At 38.5% G+C, this 25,704-nt stretch overlaps 1 protein-coding gene across 11 annotated transcripts in view; it reads left to right on the top strand.

The window, feature by feature from the left end:
* The window catches only part of NCKAP5 (NCK associated protein 5), a 587,437-nt gene that overhangs the window by 466,644 nt on the left and 95,089 nt on the right, over positions 1-25,704 (top strand). For all 11 annotated transcript variants that reach the window (XM_074967251.1, XM_074967249.1, XM_074967241.1 and 8 more), the window contains 2 exons: positions 1,060-1,098; positions 6,840-6,959. In XM_074967251.1, the coding sequence (XP_074823352.1) occupies positions 1,060-1,098; positions 6,840-6,959 (159 nt within the window). The remainder of the gene's footprint in view (positions 1-1,059; positions 1,099-6,839; positions 6,960-25,704) is intronic.

The following is a 25,704-nucleotide window of genomic DNA, read 5'->3' as shown; positions in this document are numbered from 1 at the left end:
TCGTAACTAGACTCTGTGCACAGAGTTAAGCCTAAGATTATGTTATTTTTACAGAGTGGAATCCGGACAAACACATTGAAAATGTGACAGTTCATGTATAGTTTCAAAAATGACATTTGATTATGGTAATACATTTTTTAATGAAACATTTATCAGAAACATTCAAAAGTATCACCAGCAGAAAATACTTACTTTTCCCCCATGTCAAAAATGTAACTAAGCAGAGGACACTTATATAAAATAAATTTAAAAATTCCCTCCCACGTATACCGTTCCTTTAATCAGTGGTGTGTAATCTGATTCAAGGCAATTACACATTATTGTGTGAATGCTTCCAACCATATTTTGCAAAAAGAAAAGGAGGACTTGTGGCACCTTAGCGACTAACCAATTTATTTGAGCATAAGCTTTCGTGAGCTACAGCTCACTTCATCGGATCCGATGAAATGAGCTGTAGCTCACAAAAGCTTATGCTCAAATAAATTGGTTAGTCGCTAAGGTGCCACAAGTCCTCCTTTTCTTTTTACGAATACAGACTATCACGGCTGCTGCTCTGAAACCAACCATATTTTGATGACTCTAGGTATTTTAATTTTCTGTGGCACTTTATTGTTGCCTGCCTGTCATGATAGATGTACCATTTGCCAGCATTGAATCAAGAAACAACTAAGCTTCATCAAAACATTCAGGATCACGTCCTCAGCAGTGTAGCGGTGTTGAAGTCAGTTCAACTATAGTGATTTACATCAGTGAGAGATCTGACCCTTACATTGTATTCTGTTTGACTGTATTAGACTAGAAGACCAAAACAAAGATTTGTAATGTCATACTAAAGTTATTAGGGTGTATATGTTTGGTATGAAATGGGGAATCGGTCAAAAGTTAGAACCTAGATTTTATGTATGCGCGTAATGTCACTATCTGATTTAGGGAGTGGGTTCGGGAAGTTACTCCAGGGGGGAAATAGCTTATAGTGGGATCCCTCAGAAAACGGTCTCCTCTGCCAAAAAAAATCAATATAATACACTGCTCAGTTATTTTATTATTTATTTCTTACAGGTAGCCAACCAGGTTGTTCAAGCTCTACTTACTCAAAAGGTAAGATTGTTTCTCTGATTTTTGGTATATTTTTAAAGGCTATAAATGCAAACCATTGAATTAGAAAATGTATGTTTTTATGTGGGATACGTTTTTTCAAATGCTGTGCACACATTTCATTAACGCAACCACAAAATGTCAAAATATGACAAGTGTTTTACCAATAACAAAAATGAAAAATAATTTCTGGACACCTCAGAGGATTGGTAATGGAATATATAGCCTCATCCCATTTGATACTTAGGGTAGGCCTGGCTAAGGTAAATAATGCCTGACAGTCCATCCCATCTCTTGGCTTTTTTGTGTCCTATCCAAAATTAGTTGGTTCTGTCTCCCAATCCGGTTCCTGTTGGACATCAGAAAAACACCGTCACACTTGGCATTCTTGTTGGCTGTCAGCAGAATATAAGGGTTATAGGTGAAAGCCTGTGCCTGCCTGAGTGGCAATGGAAGGCTCCCATATACACAGCGGAGGAATGGATATTCTAAGGCTGAGTAGTGAAGATGATGTAAAGGGGACGCTTCAGCCCCATGCTATGGAACTTTGCTCTTTAACACCTCTGTGCTATATGACAGCTGTGTAGAGAGGGATTTGTAGGTAGGCAATGCAGGAATATCCTGGAGTGTAGCCACCACATTCACATACTGTGAAGATCTGTGGACGGAGCATATAGAGGGGGCAATTAATGTTTTCTAAAGCCCTATGCTCACTAATTGTGGCCACAAAATGGCTCCATAGATGCCACTGTCACTTGGGGATGAATATTCCATTCCTCACCTCCACATCTTCAGAACACTATCTTTGTCTCTGTACCCACAATTCCACCCTGCATAGGTTTGGAAATGACACAGCACACTCAAGCCTAGTGGTGGTCCACGCAGGTCAGACATGAGGCAAGGCAGTGTGGGGAAGCTTGCACTGTTGCTGTTCTTGCTATATCTATTCTACGTATAATCAGAGAACTGATCCTTGAGTACATAAAGCAAATTCACATCTTATAATGGTAACATATTTGCTAGAGTTTCAGTCTCCATATTTTAGGCTATAATTTGGGAAATGTTGTGATTGTTTTCCAAAAGCAGAGAGAAGCTCTCTGAATCCTTTTGCACTGAGAGTCAGATTTTTTTATGACAATATACTTTCCCAATAATGGACCCACCCAAACTTGTAGGAACTGTGGAGTTTGTACAGATATAATAAAAATGGATTTAAATATATTTAATAAAGTAATTTGCTGAGTATTGATGGGATTTAACAGCTGCTTACCAACTGCTGAGTAATACCAGCTAATTTAATGTCCATGGAATGGAGAGGGTACTCTTCTAAATGCTAATGAATGTTAACTGTTACAGTACTCCTACCTCTGTTCATACTGAGATCATTTATAAGAAAGGAGAGGAAAACAATAGTGTAGGAAATTGGACTCTTCAGGTCAATCACAAAAGGTAGTAGTTATACAAATCCAGGTAATAACTAGTAAACAGATAAATCTACCATACTGCAGCTAAGCAGCAAGACACATCAAGTCATGCCACAGTGAGATAACACACCTCTGGGGCATAGTGAGGCATGAAGACAAGCTGAGAGCTTTCAAAGATTCAAGGAGAGTAATATTGCACAGTAACCTATATTGGGTATGTTTTATTGTGAATTTGAAATTGCTCAGCAAGGGCTAATTTTGGTTTAAATTAAGTACATGCTGTAATGTAAGGGATAAAGTACTGTACACCCACCAGTATATGAGAAGACTGTGATTCCACTGAGGAGTTCTGTTGAGATAAACTGAGAGAGCAAAGCTTGAGTGATTTATCAATGTCATTGAAACCTTGAGATGGAATTACAGTCTTAAATGTGCACTTTTGGAGTATATCATTTGTTATAATACGTATTGAATTACTCTGATATGGCCGGCTTTTTACCAGGCGCTTGCAGAAAATATGTGAAATTGGGAATTTTCCTGAATTAGCCGCAGAGCAAAATTTCATCTTTTTATGCAGAAAATTTGTTTGCGTTTTTCTCCCCACTTACAAATAGCAGGTTTTACCTCTGGAAAATCTGAGAAGTCAGATAATCAGCAAATGATTTTGAGACAAACCACAAAATATGTTTTGTGTGTTTGTTGCACAGTCCCATTGATTTCTGTGCAGATCATCAACCATCATTCTTCATGTATCCATGGATGGCTTAACTCTATGTGATAGAATTAAACATGGGTAATTCCCCTGGGCAAAGAGGGAGGCAGTATTTTGAAGCTCCACACAGGAGGTGACATCCCCTGCACTGCTTGTAACCTACCACTGCTGGGGTTTGCTCTGTGGCAACACATGGGAGGGGGCCTGGGGAAAAGGTAGGCAGTGGGGAACTACTGCTAGAGAGCGTTTCCCTTCAATTGGTTGTGCTAACACCCTAGAAGCAGGCTCCAGACAGAAGGCTGGAATAAACTGCATGGAATATCTCTGCAGCCAGTGTGAGGTTTCCATCCCCTCTCCAGAGATCCCTAGTGCCCAGTTGAGAAAGTGCGGCTGCGTGCTTGGGTCTAAGTTTTCCTTAAGATCTGGATCAACATTGTAACATCGGAGTTATAGTGCATAATGGAATTGCTGAGTGATCCATAGTTCTGACCTTTGCTTGTCACCCTGCTACACTTGAGTCCTTTCAGGAAAGTGCTGACCCACATTCTCTGCTCTAGGATCCGCATGATCATTTAATTTTTCCCTTTCTGATTTTTTAAATCTTGCCACCTGTTATCTGGTGCTACAGGTGACCTTCAGTGCTGTGTATGGTGAATGTGTGGACAGGAACTGAGCATTACAACAGAGGAAATGGATTCAAAGAAAAGGCAGTGGATTTCCAGAATTTGAAGGAAAGGCATCATTTCCCAGCTGGGGGAAAAATAGTTCTGGTATCGAGGAATAGTGCAGTGGGTGTTGTAAGGATAAACACCTTAAAGATTGTGAGACACTCAGATACTACAGTCCTGAGATAGATATTTGTGGTATCGCTTTTTTAATACCCATTAGTCCTACCATCTGGAATGTGCATAATGAGATACTTCAGGTTTTGTTAATTATTACACAACATGCCTACTAATCATTTTACTATTTTGATTTAATATAACCAGGCATTGCTACTTTACATAAATATTCTTATGTTAATTTCCTGTTAGTGCTTTTTTTCACCTTACTGTGAATGGCATTAGTGTTGGAACAGTTTAGTGCATCTTGGTTGGTAACATGCCAGAATTTTACTCTTGCTCTTGAGCAAAAAGTCTGAAGTTGGAGGGATATAAAATTCCAATGTTTAGCTCTTAAAAGGAAAGGTTTGAGAGGCAATATTGCTATGTCTGCAATGTTGTTTTAAATTGTCAGTTCCCATGAAGCGTTTTTCCTCTTCAGTGAACTCAGTATTTAAACTTCATTATAGCAGCTAGGTCTCAGTTTTAATTTCTTTGATTATTTGTGAAAGCCATGTAAAGAGGAGCTTTGGTGTTGTGCTTCCCCTGACGAGAAACACTGTCCCATATAAGGTAATAGATGACAGTTTTTAGCAGGGGTTTTCACTCAGAGAATTAAAGCTTTAGGATTTCACTACACCTCAAATAGATATCATTGCCTCGTCATTTTAGAAGGCACCACATATAGAACTTGGACAGCTTTAGAACCACTTAAAATAAGCACTATCCTGGTAATGTATCCAGGGGAAATAACTTCATAATTCATCCAGTGATACCTCTGTAACTAAAGATATTTCAGCATGTTTCCAATGGTCTTGGGACAAGATTTTCTCATTGTGTGGTGACCTCTTTTGTATTCTCTGTGCTGGCTACAGTACACTCTAGATAAGAACTGGCACTGATGTAGACAGGCACTTTGGTTACTTCTGACTATAATTTCCCACTCTGAGCTGCTACTTCATCAGGTTCGTGCACCTTTGCAGGTCAATACATTGTTAATGATATTGATGGACAAAGCATATTGGAAGCAAGAGGCCTGTTTCTCCACCAGTTAGGCAGTGCCAGTGGGTAGCAGCTGTTCTAAATTTAAAAAAAACTGAGAAGAGTGGTTACGCTTTTTGTGGGAATAAATGTGCCTGCACTGATTCCCCCTGCCCCTTGTAATTGTGGTGGAGTAACCACCAAGATGGCTAACGTTTATTTCATGGATTGTGTACCACCAGCATCAAAGATGCCACGGTAGCTCTGAGAATAAAGCATTCGTTAGGTTATGTTCCTTTAGCTATCTGGGTAGCAGGATCTGCTGCAGAAGTAGAGCATAAAACAGTTCTTACATAAACACTGGTATTGTTGAGTGCTTTATTTTGATTAATATTTTGCTAGCAGAATGGTGACTGCAAAAAAACCAAACTTTTAGGATCTGCGCTTAGGCCTGAGTCCAGCAAAGCACTTAAGCACATGCTTAATTTCAGTAGGCCTACTCATGTATTTAAACTTAAGCAATGCTTCAAGTGCTTTGCTGGGGTCTTAGATGCTGAGGTGATAGACATTTTCTAAAAATCTTAAGACTATAACAATTCCCATTAGACTATAACAGTTGTAAAGTAGATAAAATTATTGGGCTAAATTACACAGCAGCTTCTCTTTAAAAAATTATCATAGGTCCCTTCAGTTACAAAACTGCATCATCAAATTTGACAGCTGAAATAGTGTATGGTGTGGAATCATGCTGGGTATATTTAAAAAAAAAACCCATACTCGGCTTCAGTTTATCAGACCTCTGTTCACTCTGTTCTGAACTGTGATTTGGACTTTGTGGCCGCCTAAGGGGATAAAGGGGAATGAGAATCATTTTTACAACCCTGTGCAAGCCCTTGGGAGTGGGTGTAGCCCACACAAATTGGCACTCTGTCCCCTTCTACAGGTGACTGGGCGAAAGGTAAAGGTTAGTGAACCTGCAACCTTTGGCTAATTGACCTGGACAGAAGGGCTTCATGCTTTAAGAACCAGAGATCCCAAGTACAATCTCAGCTGCAGACAACCCATCCAGGGTCATAAGGTTACAAGTGGTAGCCTTTATTGGCAACTGGACTAGGTAAACCTTTAAAACTTGGGATGAGCTTCCTCAGCCAAGGCTGTAGCAGGCTCATCAACCTTTGTCTGTGGCCAAGCCACCCCTAGAGTAGCTAGTCCAGAGCTTGTGGACAGGAAGAGGAATGGAAAGTGAAGAGCCAAGCTTCCCCCCTCTTCCTGATGCAACAGTCAGCACAGCTGAGCCAGCATGCGTGGTGGTATACTTTGCTCTTGGTACTACTCCAGAGCAAGCAGAAACAGGGAAGGGAGGGGATTTTGGAGGAGCATCTCCAAGGTATAATGCCTCCTTGGTCTACTTCTGTAATGGTGTAGCTTACAAAGCACTGCATGGTATTTTAGGGCTCTGCTTAAAGACACAGTCCAGCTCTATGAAAACATAATTATTCTTATGTTTTCTGATTGATTTTATGACCATATCGATACACTAAATCACACTGCTGCTAAGGCTTAATTGACATCACACTCCAAAAGTATATGTACTGTAACTAATATTTCTGATTTCATGCATTTTAAATATTATCTTTTGATGAGCAAATAATCAGGGAAATGGCATAGTATCTTTTTTTCTGATTTATTTGTGCTATTTTGAAAATTTTGCTCATTTTTCTCTTCTGAAGCCTCCTATTCCATAAAGCATTTTCAAGAGTTTCATTGCATTTTTCCTCAATCCTCCTATTTTCTCCTGTGCTGTAGGATCTGAGGGAAGAATGTGTAAAGCTGAAAACAAGAGTTTTTGATTTGGAACAACAGAATCGAATGCTAAGTATGCTTTTCCAACAAAGGGTCAAACCAGCTTCTGACCTCCTCCTCCAGGTAGGAAGAAACCTTTGCCTCTGGAATCTGCTAAATTTAGGTTCAGTACATTTACATAATATTAATCTTCTTAAGAAAATGTTAGCAAGCAAGAAGTGACAACTGATAGACATAATATATTAGAAGAAAATCTATCTATCATCTGATGGCATTGAAATTGAAAGTGTACACCACCAAACTTTAGCTGCGCATTATGTGCAGATGTGGAGAGAGAAGTATATTTGAGGAATAAGTTACTTTTTGAGGTGCCTCCTCAGGATGATAAATGGGATGACGTATGGGTTCATTATTCCTCTTGGGGGGCAAAAATTGTGGATACATAATTCCATAATATTCCATTTGATGGTAAACAAAGCATAATTTTCTGTGAGAAGGAAAACAGTCTATTTAGCTTTCTCCATGTTTGCTGTAGTGACTCAATATATTACATAGACCCAGAGCAATATTTTTTTTTACCTTTTCTGGGACAAGACAGTCAAGAACTCAGATGTAGAGTGACCTGTCTCCCATTCTTCCTTGTTATTTTGGAAAAATCAGGAAGGCTTCAGATTTTCTTTTGATGTGGCATTTCCCTTAATATGAATTTATTTTTATCTTCCCTATTATTCTTTGTTCCCCTTCCCATTAGAAGTGCCTAGCAGCACCTCTGTGCTAGCCAGAAAATCTGACCATGAGCTGGGATGAAATTAAATGAAGGTAACTTTAGGTTGAGATTGAGAAGCTGTTTAAAGATGGTCCAAATTCTGCCCTTTGTGTGTATACAATTGCCACTGAGATCAAAGAAAGGTACATGAGAGTACGGAATTTGGCCTGTGTAAGAGCATGAATGAAACTCTTATGGAAATCACCAGGTGTTCCACACATGTATATGATGGTGAAATTTGGCCCTTAGGATGTCATATATCTTCTCAAAGGAACTCGTGTCAGTCCTATGATTAAAGTTATTTGAAACTGGACTGCACCAAGTGCTATGGAATATACTGAAGAGAATGAACTTGCATTGGTAGCAGGAAGGAGTCGATCTAGTAAGTCTTTTTATTTCCAGCTTGTATGAATTTGTAACATTTATCCTTGTTGCCTCTCCATGGTTTAGCAGGCAGGCTCTTCATATCTGCAGAATTTTTCTGACTTCACTACTTAGTCTTTATTGGCCAAGTGAGAAGGGGAACCACTGTTATTCCTAAACTCCATGTCGCCAATCTGACCGCAAAATGTACTGCTGATGTGCAACTGAACTAGGTCATCAACGTATTTTGAGCCCTTGTGAAAAATCAAAAGAAGAGTGTCACTGTATTTCAGACAATGATGGACTTCTGATAAAGATGATCAGTGTCACATTTTTTTTTGCAGAAAAACAGAACAGTAAATTTGAGAATTACCAAAATTTAACTCATCTTCTAAATTAATTTGCCCAGTGGAATCTAATTCATCATCTGAGACTTTAAGATTTTCAAAGAGATATTTCCAAATGATATTACTGAATTCTGCTAGATTAGGCAACTAATAATATGTCTGCCATCGGGGTTGCCACATTAATGGAGACTTTGGATTATACTCTTAAACCCAGATTCAGAAAAGCTGTTAAGCACTTGCTTAAGTTACCCCATTCAGGAATGTACTCAAGTGTGTACTTAAATACATGCCTGAATCACAATGCTTTCTTGAGTTGGGGCCAAACACCATAATTATTTGAAAGGGTGGTTGCTTAAATGTTCTGATGGTCCCTTCTACATACACAGGCAACCAGGAGACCACAACTCTCTCAAAACCTGTGGAGTTGACACTTTGCAGCTTCCAAGTGGAATCTCTGCACATTTAGCTGCACCTGGACGTTCTAAGGCAGTGGTTTCTGTTGATAAATTGTATAATCAATTCTTTGACCACATTTTGGTTCATTATGAAATATACTCAGTAGACCAAATAACCAATGTCAGTCAGGTTTATTGCTATAAGCCAATAATAATATAGTACAGGAAATAGTTTTTATACAATACCAGTCTCTGGAAAGCTGTCTTATGCACCGTTGTCACATTCACCTTACACGGACGGTGTGCTCCCAAAGTTACACATTTCAGCTGGTAGTATTTATCAGATGATTTTACAAGGTACACATTTCTTTACATGTTACTAAAATTCAGCCCATCAGTTTGTCCCAGTTCATTAACTTGTTGTTCTGTTCCTTTCCTTATCTTTGTTTTGGATACTAGCATTCCAGGTACTGGTGTTTGAAGGTACCTTCTAGGTTTGTACCAGGTCAGAACAATCATATCTTGTCGTCTTCCTTTGGGATATTCCAGTACTGGCCTATGGGGATAACTCCCTATCTCTTGCTAGGGTAAAATACACATATGTCCTTATCCTGACAACTTTCCTATCTACTTAAGCCAAAGCTTACTTCAACTAATGCACGATGTTATGGGGTACCAGCATAAGTGAATAGGCAGGATTATAGTAAAGGTCTAGGCTAGTTTAGTCTGTATAACTGCTATAATATTTGTGCTTAATGCTATTTGTGCTTAATGCATAGTAATATATATCTATGGTGTGGATAACATACATACGACTAATATGATATATGTACATGCTAGCCAGCACATACTGGTCAACATTCCAAAACATTTTACTAAGGCAACCTACCAACTGCATTTTGTGTTTTTTTGGTGACCCACCATAATGTACATGCACCCTCCACCCTGACACCGCAACCCTAATCCTGGCCTAACGCGGAGGGGAGACCCTTGGGGGATAGGTAGGGGATGGTGGAGAGTGATCTGCCACCTGTGACCCATTTGGAACTTTCGCATGACCCACTGGTAGGTCGAGACCCACCCTTTGGGGGACACTGTTCTAAGGCAGGGTGTGTGATCTGTGTGTTTTAGAATGGAGTCCCAGATCCACCTTCATTTACTAAGAACTATTCCCCAGTTGAATTATTCTCTAAAGATATAGTGGAGTTTAGAGAAATTATATGATCAATAATTGTATTTGCTTTACATGTTGTGTACCCATTTATAAATTCTGAAAAGCATCTAAATGACTTAGGAACATGAGTCCTATAATTTAGGGATGGGATTTTCAAAGGAGACTAACTCTGAGAATTTTGAAAATCGCAGCCAAGGCTCACAAGGCCTATTCAAAGTCAGTTGTACTTGTGCTACTCATTTACTTAAACATGTGTGAAAATATCATCATTTATTTATTGTTGATTTATACAATGCAGTACTATGTTATTTTCATACAAATCTCATCCTAAAATTCTGTGTACAATTAAATAGTTACAAATTTGAAATAAGTGAGTGCAGAGGAAGAAGAAAATTGAGTTAATCTTAGTTGTTTTCTTCTGTAGTTATCATGTATACCATTATCACCAGTGACTTGATTGCATGTTACCAGCAGATTATTGTGCAACCAGACATTAGTAAATTCTTTTACCTAAATTTAAATGTACTTTAAAAACCATTTATGAATTTCTTGACATACCAAATTTGTATTAAAGTATGGCTTTCTTCCATTTCAGTGGTGTTGAAATCTTGCCTGAGTGAGCTTAAATGCTTTTCAAAATAATGAATCACCAGTATCACAGGTTATTTTAGTGCATTTGACTTTAAACAAAGCCTTCACAATCTGTTTGGTTGATAAACAAGAGGAGAACATAACGCACTGTGATCATTTAAGGATGTGATTTAAATTAGAGTGCAGAACATGTTCCTTATATAATATTGAATGCACTATGCTGTTTTCCCTCATGTTTCACACACAGATCAAAAAGAAAAACTGATTACTCCAGATTTAGCAAATTTCATGCAAGGGAGGTTTAAAAGACAACTTTAAGAAGCCTTCACTGTAAAACAGTTATTAAGTATTACATTTTCATGAATTTTGGATAAATATAAGTATCCATTAAATCCAAGGGACTGATAGTACTGAACAAGAAATTACTGTGTTTATCTGGGGGATTTGATTATGCAGATTGCTACATTAATTCTTTGGCACTTGAAATTTCGGTGCGTCCATTGCTGGCAGTATATGTCACACGGGGGAAATCTCATTCCTATCTTGAAAAGATTAAGTAACCCAAACCCTGACATAAAAGACCAGAGTTTCTGGGATCCGGAGGTAATTCAGTCTATGCTCCGTCACCAATTTGTATGGGAGGTGAGTTTGTTTTGAGATTCTCTGGAGACATGCTTTCTTGTTGCTGGAAGTCATGTATAGAGTTGGCATTAGGTGTAGGCTAAATAAGCAAGTGTCTAAGGCACCTAATTTTTGCTGTTATCTAACCATCCTTCTCCTTGACCCACTGGGACAGTTTTGTGGAGGAGATCTCCCCTTTTAGAGGTGCCTTCAACTCAATACCACCTGAAAAGCAGCAACAGCCAAGGCCAGGATCTGTGGCAGTAATGGAGCTCCTGTCCAGTTGACCCCCTGTGGGAGGGTGGGGGTGGAGGAGAAATAATGTACCTGCCCTTTTGGGAAGAGTATAGAAAGAAAGATCAGGAGCTCAGTTTTAGCTAGCCATGTTACATATATTCTGTCAGTGAGCCACACACCAGGAGGGAATGTTAGACAGGCTGAGATTTGAGCTTGGATGAAAAGGAACACTCAAGGAAGACAAAGCCAGTGGAGAGGCCGTGTTAGTCTGTATTCGCAAAAAGAAAAGGAGTACTTGTGGCACCTTAGAGACTAACCAATTTATTTGAGCATAAGCTTTCGTGAGCTACAGCTCACTTCATCAGATGCATACTGTGGAAAGTACAGAAGATCTTTTTATACACACAAACTATGAAAAAATGGGTGTTTACCACTACAAAAGGTTTTCTCTCCCCCCACCCCACTCTCCTGCTGGTAATAGCTTATCTAAAGTGATCACTCTCCTTACAATGTGTATGATAATCAAGTCGGGCCATTTCCAGCACAAATCCAGGTTTTCTCTCCCCCCCCACACACACACAAACCCACTCTCCTGTTGGTAATACCATGAAAATCAAGTAAAGGCATAAATAAATAACAATTTTACATGGGAAGGTGCATATGTATAAATTTGTTAGCTGAATTCTCTCAAGAATGTTGTTCTATCTCTTCATAAACAGAGTTACTATCATTGATGTAATTAAAGCACTTTGAGATCCTTGGGTGAAAGGTGTTAAATAAGTGCAAAGTGGTAGTAGTATTGTTCATTGATTTGATTTATTTCATCAAACTACATCAACTACATAGTGAAATTTGCATAGAGTGTGGGAAGTATAAAATAATATTACTAATCGTAAGACCGAGGGCATCTCTGTTCCCAAACTCTCTTTTAATTGTCATTTTATCACTATCTCTACAAATATCACTTTAGCAGCTCTAGAACAAAGCAGGAAGTCTTTTGAAATGTCTAATTATGCCTTGTGTACATTTGGCTGGATTAGTATAATTCATTTTCCATGGATCTCCAGTATTGCTTAATTGTGTACCTAAAATTTGTCCATACTGCTGTGGCCAGATTGCTAAATTCTCATCTTAATGTAGGTATTAACTATTTTTGTATTGACTTCTATAACTATTTGAAGAGTGTGCTCTAAAATATGTATTTGAAGGGAAATACACTTACTTAGATGGAAATAGTTATCAACCTAGCAGAAAGGGGTAAATTGCTCCAACAACATTATTATATATGTGAAGAAAGATAGGACAATTAATTGTTTAAGCCCTGACAGAAGTGGATGAAATGAATGGTCCAGAATCTGACCTTACATTCAGATATCTTGAGACATCATGATGTTCTGAATACAGATGGTTAAAAGAGACATTACGTTGGCTTCTACCAGTTGAATATGCAGAATTAGTAGGTACTTCAAAAAGTAAGCAATTGCGGAGGAGAAAACAAACCCAAAGATCATCTTATATTGGTAGAAAAGGATGTTAACAGTTAACCATCCATTTAAATAACTGTACCAATATGTGCTGAAAGCTGCATAATTCAGACTGGATAGCATGCCAACTGTCTAGACCACACCTCATGCATATCTGCACTCTAAAGGCATATTTAGGAACAAGATCAGTAACTTTAAGTTTCAGCCATTTCAAGGCTCTGAAATTCCTGCAGTATAACCCTGCTGTTCACCTCTCTCTACTGTGAAAACCAACCGTTTATTCCTTCCCTTTGTTTCCTATCTTTCACCTATTTACTGATCCATGAGAGGAACTTCCCTGTTATCCATGACTGCTTACTTTGCTTAAGAGGCTTTGGTGTGGGACTTAGTCAAAGGCTTTCTAAAAGTCCAAATACACTACGTCCACTGGATCACTCTTGTCCACCATGTTTGTTGACCTCCTCAAAGAATTCTAATAGATTGGTAAGGCCTCGTCTCTCATGGCTACTTGGTTTCCTTAGAAGCCTTTGCCGAAAGACCTTGTTAAGGCTTTTTGAAAATCTAAGTACACTTTATCACCTTGATCATCTGGTCCTGGTGACTTATTACTGTTTAGTTTATATTTTTTTTTCCTAAAATCTCTTCTATTGACACATCAGTTTGGGCGAGTACTTCAACTTTGTCACCCAAAAAGAATCACTCTGATGTTGGTATCTCCCCCACATCACCTGCAGTGAAGACTGATGCAAAGAATTCATTTAGCTTCTCTGTATTGGCCTTGTCTTTCTTGAGTGCACCTTTAACACATTGGTAGTCTAGTGGCCCCACTGCCTGCTTGGCAGACTTCCTGCTTCTGATGTACTTAAAAAGAATTACTGCTAGTTTTTGCATCTTTAACAAGTTGCTTCTTAAATTCGTTTTTGACTTTCCTTAATATACTTCTACATTTCACTTGCCAGAGTTTGTGCCCCATCCTATTTTCCTCAATAGGATTTGACTTCCAATTTTTGAAGGATGCCTTTTTGCCACTAGCAGCCTCCATTATTTTGCATTATTTTGTTTAACCATCATGGAATTCTTGTAGTCCTCCCACTGTCTTTTTTGATTTGGGGTATACATTTAGTCTGAGTCCCTATTATGGTGTTTTTCAGTGCTCTCCATGCTGCTTGCAGCGTTTTACCCTTGTGACTGCTCTTTTTAATTTCTGTCTACCTAGCATCTTCATTCTTGTACAGTTACCCTTTTTAAAGTTAAAGTTATTGTGGTGGGTTGAGCTGGTATTTTCCCTTCTACAAAGATGCTAAATTTAATTACTTTATGGTCACTGTTACCGAGTGCTTCAACTATAGTTACCTCTTAGACCAGGTCCTGTGCTCTACTTAGGACTAAATTAAGAATTTCTGTTCTCTTGTGGGTTCCAGGACAAGCTTCTCCAAGAATAAATCATTCATGGTGTCTGTAAATTTTATCTCTGCATCATGCCCTTAGATGACATTTACCCAGTAAATATAAGGATAGTTGAAATCACCCTTTATTATTGTGTTTTCTGGTTCTATAGCCTCTCTTACCTCCCTCAGCATTTCGCAATCACCGTCAGCATCCTGGGCAGGTGGTTGGCAATATATTTCTGCTGCTATACTCTTATTATTGAAGCACAGAATTTCTATCCCTAGAGATTTGTGATATAGTTTGATTCATTTAAGATTTTCACCTTATTTGACTATGCTTTTTTAAAAACTATAATGCCACTCCCCCACCAACAATACCTACTGTGTCAGTCCTATATATTTTGTGCCCAAGTATTACCATGTCCCTTTGAGTATCCTTATTCCACCAAGCTTCTGAAATGACTGTTATATCAAAATCCTCATTTAATGCTAAGGTCTTTAGTTCACCCTCTTCGTATTTAGATTTCTTGCATTTATATATAAGCACTTGTGCATTTTGTCCATATTTAGTTGCTTGCCTCCATGTGTTATGCTTAAATGGGATTTAACATGTGATTGTTCCTTATTAGCTCTTACCTGTACTTTACCTACTTCTTTCCTACCTACTCTACTATATTGTGTTCCCCCCTTTAATAAATTCATCCCCAAGGGATGTCTGTGCCCAAAGCAGGTGGTCCTCCTCACCTGTCAATTTTCCCCCAGCTCACATAATCTCTAATCCTCAGTAATCTTTTTTATTTTATGTGCAAGCAGTCTGGTGGTTCCATTTTGGATAGTTGAACCCCATCCCTCCTGTATAGGCTACTGCTTCCCCCAAAAGTTCCTCAGTTCCTTATAAACCTAAATCCTTCCTCCCTATACCATGCCCTCATCCTTACATTTAGACCTTGAAGTGCTTTCTGTCTTGGTGTCCCTGCACATGGGACAGGAAGCATTTCAAAGAATGCTCCCATGGAGGTTCTGGACTTTAATCTCTTACCTAGTACCATTTCCTCCCCATCACTGCCTATAAAGCTGTCTAGATCAGTGGTTCTCAAAGCCGGTTCGCTGCTTGTTCAGGGAAAGCCCCTGGTGGGCCGGACCGGTTTGTTTACCTGCTGCATCCGCAGGTTCGGCCAGTTGCGGCTCCCACTGGCTGCGGTTCGCCGCTCCCGGCCAATGGGGGCTGCGGGAAGCAGCACGGGCAAAGGGACGTGCTGGCTGCCCTTCCCGCAGCCTCCATTGGCCTGGAGCAGCAAACCACAGCCAGTGGGAGCCGTGATTGGCTGAACCTGCAGACACGGTAGGTAAACAAACCGGTCCGGCCCACCAGGGGCTTTCCCTGAACAAGCAGCGGACCGGCTTTGAGAACCACTGGTCTAGATCTCTTGTGAGATCTGCTACCTTCGCGCCTGGCAGTCAGTTCTCCATGCCATTCTCACAGTTCTCACATAATCCAGCTGTCTATGTTTCTAATAATCAAATCCCCTACTACTATTGCCCATCCCTTCATAATAACTAGAGTCCCCATGGCTGGAGGGATATACTCAAAGCAAGAGGATAGCTTGACTTCATCTGGAAGGTGGGTCCCAACTATAGGATTGTTTCCCTCTGCTCCAGCTTGATGGTCTCCTGCCTTGAGACTTTCATCCTCCTTGCAGTACAGCCCACTGATCAGATGAACAACTGACCAATTCAATCCTGAGAGATCTCTCAGATAAAAAGGAAGAGATTAGAGAGTCAATGACCAACTTCTCCAGCAGCGGTATCCTGCCCACTCACTGTTGACTGTTACTAGTCACACTTCTGGGCATTTGAACCCAGTGAATCTTCCTCACAGGCTTAAAATTAAGTACTTGAGTACTTAAAATTAAGTGCTTTGCTGGATCAGAGTCATATTCACATTGATATAGGCATATTCTCAGTATTAGGAAAACCTTCCTGATAATGAGTTGTGTTACACTGTGAAATAGTTTCCCCTGGGAAGAGATGGAAGCCTCATCATTTGGGACATTGAAAACTAAACTGGATATAGCACAATGGTGAACAATCTTTCATCAGCAGTATGATGGACTAACTGACCTAATAGATGAGTTCCATCTCTAATGTATGTGTTTCTATGATCTCCTACTTGTCATGTCTGGCTTCTCCTAGTTCAGCATCTGGAGTCTTTCTGATCTCCCCCTCCCACCCCTTCAAAATGAACAAAGCTCACCAAGCATATAATCCTGGTGAACATGACAAATCTTCTAAGTGAAAATAACCCTCAGCAGCCAGCACTTCTCAAGTCCTTATAACACAGATTATTAGCCTTTAGGACTGCCAAATAAAAGCATTAAAAGGCTTTTCCATGTCTATACAAACATGAGGTTCTGTGATATTTTATGGAGGCACTTTTCACATCCAACCTCTGAAAGCAAGATTTGTCCTCTGCTCAACTGACAATAAATTGCCAGGGAAAGACTACCAACAGTAAATTGAGTAAATGGTTTTGAGGCAAAATATAAATGGTCTTTAGTGTAATATTTATAAATTATTTTGAAATAGGAATACAATCTATTATAACAGTTGAAAGATATATGTGGGCATCGTCCTGATGAATGAAGATGGATGTTACTCAGCGGAAGTGTGGATCAAGAGAACACTTACGCCAGGCTCTTAGTGACAAAAATAAAAATACATACAGCTGAGACTGAGTGAGCTGTAGGTTCCATTCCATCTTATGCATCATCATCCTCACCAGAATTGTTCACTCAGTTCCATGGGGGCAAATTGTTGTCAGTGAGGATACACTGAGGCCATAGCATAGACAATGGGGTTGCCTGCGTGTAAGGACCTTTATTACTGATGGGGATGTGCTCAATGGAAAAAATCCAATTTTGCTTTTGTAGATCAAGGTGAGTATGCAGAGATAATCATTAGGAAAAAATATCATTATACTTGTAAACTGAATGCTTTAAATGTAGGAATCAGTGAAAGGCAAGAAACAAGGAAGCCTACGCTACCATTTTTACAGTTGCTTTTCAGAGGAGCCCTACACTTTAAACTTTTTATAAAAGCATTAAAAAGATACACTTTTCTTTGTTGTCCACTGTTGTATTTTGTTCCTCATAATCACACCTTCCTTAAAGAGAAGCAACCACTTGACTCAGGGGCACCTTGGTTTTTCAACCTGCTGTATTTACTGAACATAAATATAAGATGTCAGCTTGTCATGTAAATCCCTGGGTAAATGGTCAAAGTCTAAGTGAGAGCTGTTTATAGGTAGCCTTTATTCTACACTCTGAACTGTGTGAAAATTCTATCAGCTGTGTTTGTATTTTTTATTAGCAGCTCCAGACCATTTATTTACTCTTTGGGGATGTGGTACTGAATTAGCTCTTTGTTTGGAGTAGGGTGGGGTGGGGTAGGTTTTAATTAAATAGAAAGCAGTGGCATTTACTTGTTTACTTTTTTTTTTAAGTTTACATAAAGTGCGCATGAACAGTGTGGGGAATTTTCCTAATGAATGCAGCCTAGATGATACAAAGATTTATCACCATCAATTTTATGACAGGGACAGTATCAAAGATTCAATAGATGTAAATATATTGCAGTTGATGCATTTCTGTGTTCAGTGTATATTATCCTGTTTGTTTTATAACTTGTATATTTAGGCTAAGACTCCTTCAATTTCCCATTAAAACCGAGAAATCTTTCTCACTGGAGTCCAGACTGGAAAATTAGTTTGACTTGGAAAACAGACATCATTCTAGTGTTATCACAATGGGCAAAGCACTAGCCATGTGTTACATATAAAAGTGTAATTTCATGTCATCGGATCAACTTTCAAAGCCCCCTCATTGAAATTATGCAGCGGAATAAAATAATAGCCATTGCAGGACTGTCGTAAACACAATATGCATAAGCAACAGGTGTGCTAGATAATTGTTTTCTCATCATGGTGAATATTTCACACTCCATAACTCCCAAATGAAATTCCAAAAGAATGCATAAGATTAAATGATTCAAAGATTTAGAGGGTTTCTGTTCTTTATTGTAAAAGAGAAATCTACTGAAATTCTAAAACGGTATGGAAGTATAAACATTATTATTAATGTTGCTAAATATGAAGTATTTATTTTGGTTATCTTAAAAGACTGAAATTTAGACAAAGGCCTACTGCTCAAAAAATAGTGTGTAATATGTGTGTATATGTATTTATATGAAATTAATGGCTGATGTAATAAAAATAGAGGATTAATTTACCTGTAGCATCACTAAAATGAATATGTGAAACTCCCTGAAAATTTCACTTATTTTATTATCTCTTTTTTCCCATTACTACTTTATATAGCATGGTGATAGAACTTTGGGTTGTGAAACAATATCAAACCTATGGCTCTATTATCTAAAACTGTCTATGCCTGTAAAGGTTATACTTGATTACATTGTAAGATTTTTAAACTTTTATCAAGTCAGTGTGATTTGCAAGTGATTTTAAATTAAACTTCATGGACTCTCACCAGATGACTCCAACTAAAGTTATGTTAAGTGATTTTAACAAACAAGATTATTCTATAAGATTTTGTGCTGCCATCTATTACAAAACAAATAATTTCCCTGGCATATATTCTGTATACTTTGTATACTATTATATATATTGCACAGTAGTAAGAAGAGATGGGGTAGTAGTTAAAGTGAAATGTGATCCATAATGAGTCATGAAACAGCTAGTCAAACAACCCAATCTTTTTGTATTGAATTTTACTAATGTGCTCCTTTCTTTCCCATATGACCTATCTTCTGTAATGATGGTTTGATACTGGTAAAATTCAGATCCTCATCCAAAGGCTGTGACACTATTGACTAAATCTCTATTGACTTTGCTGAGGATGTGAAATACTGTATTGCAAGATAAAATCAGCACATAGATGCTCAATGAAACTGAAGAGTCCATTAGTGCTTTAACTCTTAAATTACCATCTGTCTTCTTTCTTGATAAAAGCAGGCTGAAGGGAAAAGTTACCTTTGTTGTTAAACATTTTGCAGCATATTGCTAGACTTAACTCTAATTCTTTTGCATTTTTAGATGGTATTAAAATTAATTTGTCTCTAAACGTGAGCAAGCCATGTTTCATTAGTCACTCACCTTTTTCAGGATACGGGGAGGAGTGGTGATTTGTCTGTGTCCTGTGTGGAATACAAGGGCATCTTTAATGTTATGAATTAAACTCTCACTGACTGCATTTGAAGTATGGAAACCAGCATATCAGGATAATGACATCTTGAATTAATAACAGTACTTTAGAAATCTCGAAGAGATGCCCACTCTTTAGTCTTTCTCAACTACAAAGTCATTGATGTGAATCGTTTTTATTCTACACCCATTTTGTAGAGTTTGAATTTTAAACTTTAATATTCTATTGTTTTAAAAACTGATACATACTCTTCTCAGGTTTCCTCTTATGTTCTGTTGACTAAAATTCTTCCTTATATGTCCACCTCCAGTGTACATAAGACTTGTGCATACTGTACATTTGTCTGTGGACTTCATATATTGTACATGAACCTGAGGAAGAATATAACCTTGTTTTTTTAAAGGACGCCTTAAATGCTATTCTGTAAACCAGTCCTTGGGAGTTACTTGACAGTAACCTGACATATGGCCTTCCTTAAGGGACAGAGGTTTGCCTCTGCAATATTACCAGTCATTCCCAGCCCATGAGGGAATAACTAATAGAAATAACCTTTAATTTTGGTCTTCCATATAATAGCACGTAGGACCAGATTTTCAAAAGAGCTCAGGGCCAGATTTTCAAGTGCTCAGTCAATATGCTGAGCACCTTTGGAATTCTGGACACTTATTTGATCCCAAAATGGGAGCTGATCTTTTCTGAAAATCTCGTCAACATAATATTATTTCGTGGACCAAATCTTGGCCCTGCTTTTCTCTACAGAGAAGAGCTAGCTAGAGGCACAAGGCCACAGAATCCTAAGCAAAACCTGGCACTTTCTCCTCCCATCCAGGGATAGATTCATAAGGCTCCACAACCATAGGCAGGTTTGTGACTCCCTTAAGCCCTAAGGTGGCTGTGGAGGGACACTACTTCTCTGCTGCCCCAGCTGTCAAAACACTGTGAAATTGAATAGGCCACATACCTGGAGATGGTTGTCTCACAACAGCTCCAAAATGGGATCAGTCATCTAGAAGCACAGTGTGAGGCAGAAAGGGAAAACACCTGACTCCTGTAACACTATCCTCTTTCTGTGCCAAGATATCAGTTTTAGGAACTAATCCTGGTCTTTCTGTGTACTCCCAAGCCAAGTCCATGGCAGATCTGCAACTTTAGTACCGCATTGACTTCTGCAAGCCCAGCACAAAGAGACAGGGGAGACAGGAACAGCACAAGGCTCCTCACTGTGGGTGGTGAGCACAGGTCCAAACCACCACATAGGCAGAGAGACTGTCTTCCCCTTTCCCTTACACACCTGGCCTGGCTGTTCTCAGGAATGACAAGGTCCATGTCTGTGCAGCTGATTGCCATGCTACTGCAAGACCACAGTTTGACTCAATAACAGTGCTTAGCATTTGTCTTCAGATCACCATGAAAAACCATTTAGTTAATCCTCCCAATAGATCTGGTCACACTATTATGATCAATTCATTGTCTGATTTGGTGCCTTTTCCTCTCCAGGAGTTGTCAGGGAACAGGTTTTGATTTGTACTGTTCATAATTCAGATTTGTTTTGTAAATAGTTTTTAAGGAACCTATTTTGCGCTGTGGGATTTTTTTGTGTGAACTCTTCCATGTCAGTGGTCCCTTGAGTATTTGATATATGGGGGTTTGTGTTCAGTCTGTGTGATTGGCCAACTATGGTATGCTGTCTGTTCTCTGATTGAATGACCTAGTCATCCATAAATAAGAACCTGGACAAATGACTTGAGGGTGCTGAGTTTCTCAGGGAGGGAGTGGAGAGTGTTTTTTAGTGAGAAAAGCAGAGCAGAAAATAAATATATCTTGTTTAAATATTTTCCTTTTTTCTTTACAAAACATAGATGATTGTTTTTGTCTGCTTACATGGACCCAGATTTAAAGATATCTAGAATCTTTCCTGAGTGAAGATGGGGAAGACCAGTCAGATGTATTGGCTGTTCAGCAGATTTTAGATTCAGTATTCTCTTGTCACAATCATACCGAGTAATTGCGGTGGCTAATCTTTGGCTTTCCCTTCTACACCAAGTGGCACCCCTGCTTGCTCATCCCCAGCCCCACTCCTGCTCTCAGGAGGGAATGGGATAGTCCTTTCTTGATCAGCAGACCCACCCAATCATACCAAGGAGCTTCCATATGACTCCAGTAAAATATACAAGATCTTATGCTTTGTACAGTTGTAGTTCCTTAGAATAATTGTTCCACCTCAGTAGCTAGTCACATTGCACAGTCTCTGTTCCAGGGTCTGAAACATGTTCAGAATCTCCAGGCAAGTTTAAAGAGAGCAGCAGAGGAGGAAATAAGATTTCAGAAAACAAAAAATAAACCTGCTCTTTAGATTATGCCCCTTTATGCTTTTCTGCGTCCTTCTCCTTTTGCTGGGTGATCACGCTCTTTATTAAAAATGATTGGTTTGGCTTTCTCACTCTCCCAGGCCTGGTCTACACTAGTAACTTACATCGGTATCGCTACATCTCTCAGGGGTGTGAAAAATCCACACCCCTGCAGGAGGAAGCTATACCAAACTAGCCCTTGGTGTAAATAGTGCTAGGTCAATGGAAGAATTCTTCCATCAACCTCACGACCACCTCTCGGGCAGGTAGATTACCTACACCAACTGGAGAAGCCCTCCTGTCAGCATAGGTAGTGTCTCCACTGAAACACTGCTGCAGCATTCTAAATGTAGACATAACCCCCAGTCTCTTCCTTCTAATACTCTCATGCCCAAAACCTCAACGCCAGTTTTTATACATGGGGTCATCAAGCAAAGACTTCTGGTGTGAGTGTGCATATCTGCATCTGAATACACTTGTGGACACGAACAGAAACTCCATCGTTAAGCTGAGGGGGGGAAACCCCAGCTATTTGAATGTTCATGGAAAAGGGAATTTTAAAAAGACACCTTGCTTCGTTGAATCAGATTTAGGGAACAAGTTAGAAAATCGATTTTTTTCCACTATTTTCCCAGCTCTGCTTACAGCACTCCTTTGTGATAAGTATCACTATATTTGTTTTACAGATGGGGAAGCAGAGAGTTAAGTGACATACTCATGTCCATACAGCAGCCTGAAACAAGGGTAGGCTAAACATCAAGAATTCCTGAGTCCCAGTTCTTTGCTTAATCCAGTAGACCTGTAATCTATAGAATAAATCCCTCATTAGAACCACTGGAACAGGACAATTAAATCTTAAAGATGCTGAATTTGGGTCTGGCTCAGATAAACAGCCAAAATTGGGATGCTTATTCAAGGCTTTGGGTTTGCAAAGTTATGGTTCAATCCTGCACATGTTTATTGTCCTGTAATTTTGGGAAAGTGCTTAAGTGTTTTCATGAGGTAGTTAGCCTTGGGCTGGAAATTCCACAAGATTAGGTTTTCTCACCCTATGTTGGGACTTCGAGGACATTAACAAAAAGTTGGGGGGAAAAGAGTTAATTGAACACTTCAGAATCTTCATTTATAGAAATAGACAAAAAGATTCAGGAGCAGTGAAGCTGACAATTTACACCAGCTGGGTGACTGCCTTTGATTATTTTCAAATCAGTTTGCCCATCCTCCAAAAGACGCTTTAAAGAAAAAGTGTTCAATAAAACACCTTCCATCCAGACTGCTAAGGCTTTTTAACAGAACCTTTATAAAAGTTCAGAATTTGGAATTGCTTTTCCAGAGCAGAAAACATTGCATTTTGATCAGTGTTGGAGAAAGAACTTTTATTAAAAAGTTATGAAAGTCTTGAAAGTAGGAATGAGGACATTTTGTGTAAATCCTGCTACTACTCTGCCTTCCACCCCCAACCGGCCCCACCATCTATGACATTTCTATAAGATACACAAAAACAACTTTCAAAATACAGAACATTTTGGGAAAGGAAAAGATGGCTTGTTCAACATTAACGTTGACAAATTCATGTTCTTGTCATGTAAATAAATGAATCTTTTCAGTGTCTAACATGCTGGACTTTGAGAAACTGCAGTGAAAGAAGATTATAGAAAATGATGCTTATCTCTTCTGTTTTTTTATAGAATAAATGAATTATTTCAGCTAAAACTATGCAAGAAGGAATCTATTGAAAATATGTAATATGATGCTTATTTGGGACACCAGCTTGTTGCCTCTGAACTTCCTAGCAAAGCAGTGCTTACCTTCCTCTGTTGCCATGTATTGATTTAAAATATCTTCCCTGAGCCTTGTCTCTCCTTTTCCTCCTACAGGCAAAAGGTTAGAGTTAGATAATAGTATTAATTTTCCAGACATCTGCACATGTTTTAGTAGCCTTTGGAAGGCTTGAAATAGTTTCTGTTTGCCCACCACAGGGCTAAAATACCATTAAGGCCTGGATTGAAGTAATACATAACAATCATAGTCTCATAGTTTAACCTTACAATAAAAAAGCTAATTTATTTTATCAGAGATTTAAATTAATGTGAGGAACTCCTCTCTTAACAGGAGCTGGAATGCCATTCCTGCAGAGCCACATGTGCATTTTGTATAATTATCCTTACAAATTTTAAAGACGTAAAACTGCAACTATCCTTGTACATACATTTTGTCCTGTGCTCTGTTTGTGTGTGTGAGAGAGAAAGAGAATTATGTGCTTCTTTTCATTCCAGACATCAGAGTTTTTGTTCCTGATATTATCTCTACTGAAAATCCCTTCATTCCTAGGCTCACTTACTGCCTTGACTCAAAATACAGAAGAGGAGGTGGGGAGATTCGTGCCAGTCTCTAAGCCCTTAATATTTAACCTTTTTCCCCCTGGAAATAAGTTGGAATTTTAGCATGGGAAATAATTTTGTGGGGGTTATGTGAATTTAGTTTAAATTAACTTTTAAAATATACACAATGATTAGGATATTTCTGAATACTTGAGTAAGTGATCTTGAGATTCAAGACAGTTTTCATTTCTAACTCTAGGCTGGAGGAAAGCTTTAGCTTATCCCATTATAAAGTGATAAAACAGCATTTGATAGCAGCAGCTTGTGTGATAAAATGATCATGGCAGCAGTGAGAAAGAATCTAATAAGAGAATTGATCTGCAGATTCCAATTCTGTAAGAGCCAACATCGATCAACATAAATGTCAATAACAAGATCGTATTGAGGTCTGCCTAATTCCTTTAGATGATTTTTGGTTCTAGTGACAGAGTCAGGAAGTGAATGTGAAAAGAAGTTTAAAACAATAAGAATCACAAAGACAGAGGCCAACACTACATTATACTATAAATGATATATCGCTGGCTATCCTGATATAAGCTACCTAATCACATGATGAAATTAATTAATAGTATATAATCAAATAACTTCTATATTATACAGTGCATATTTTATAGATGGAACCTAAGCAATAGCATAGCTGTTCACATTCATATGTTAAAGTACTGCACTTGGGCACCCTGACAGAATAAAAGGCAGGCCTGCCTTTTTGTGTTAAAGTACAAATATCTTCTGTAAGGCAGGTCATAAAAGATAAATGGTATAGATTTTCCTTGTCATAAAAGTTAGAAGTATAAAATGGTATTCTGGAGTGATTCTGACCACGCTGAAATGTAAATGAAAAGTCTTTGAAACTGACTAATAAAAAAGATAAGGTGTCATAACTTGCAGAATTCTATGTTACAATTTTTCATATACACATAACTTGCTGTATCTGTGTGATTTTGGCCATCCCATAGTAAAGTGGGAGGAAAATTTACTTCATTCATTTTAGATCAATAGAAAAGTATTTATGAAAAGTATTTACTGCTTTTTATGTGAAACAAATGAGCACAGAAAGTGAAGATTGATATTTAATAGGAGGGTTGAACACCTCAGAATGCATTTTGCAGGAAAGATGTTGTCATGAAATACGCAAGGAGTCTTCAGTGAGCTCAATGAAATAATTAATTGCGTTAATCATTTACCTTCTGGCGAGCTGATTACCAGGTTATTGGTGTAAAATGTTGACTCTACAATAATTATAAACCATAGGGAACTTTATACATATTTTTCCCAAAAAAACAAATTAGTTGATTTTATCGTTTCTGCTGTATTTACACACTCCTAACTTAATGCTATTAAAATAAGAACTAATATTTTGGAGTTCTCAAGACTTGAAAACACTGATATAGTTATAAAATGAAAGCAAGGATCAGAGAGGATTACATTAAATCTGTCAGTGTAGCTTTTATTTAAAGCAGTTTATAAAAATTAATAAAACTAGGAGGATTTGAAAGAGGAATAATTTTAGGCTTATAGTAACACAGGCAACTGAAGAATACAGAGAGATTATGC

This window comes from Natator depressus, chromosome 11 (genome assembly GCF_965152275.1).
Source record: "Natator depressus isolate rNatDep1 chromosome 11, rNatDep2.hap1, whole genome shotgun sequence".
NCBI lineage: Eukaryota > Metazoa > Chordata > Testudines > Cheloniidae > Natator > Natator depressus.
The sequence above is the reverse complement of the archived record's forward strand: the minus strand, read 5'-3'. Positions and strand labels throughout refer to the sequence as shown.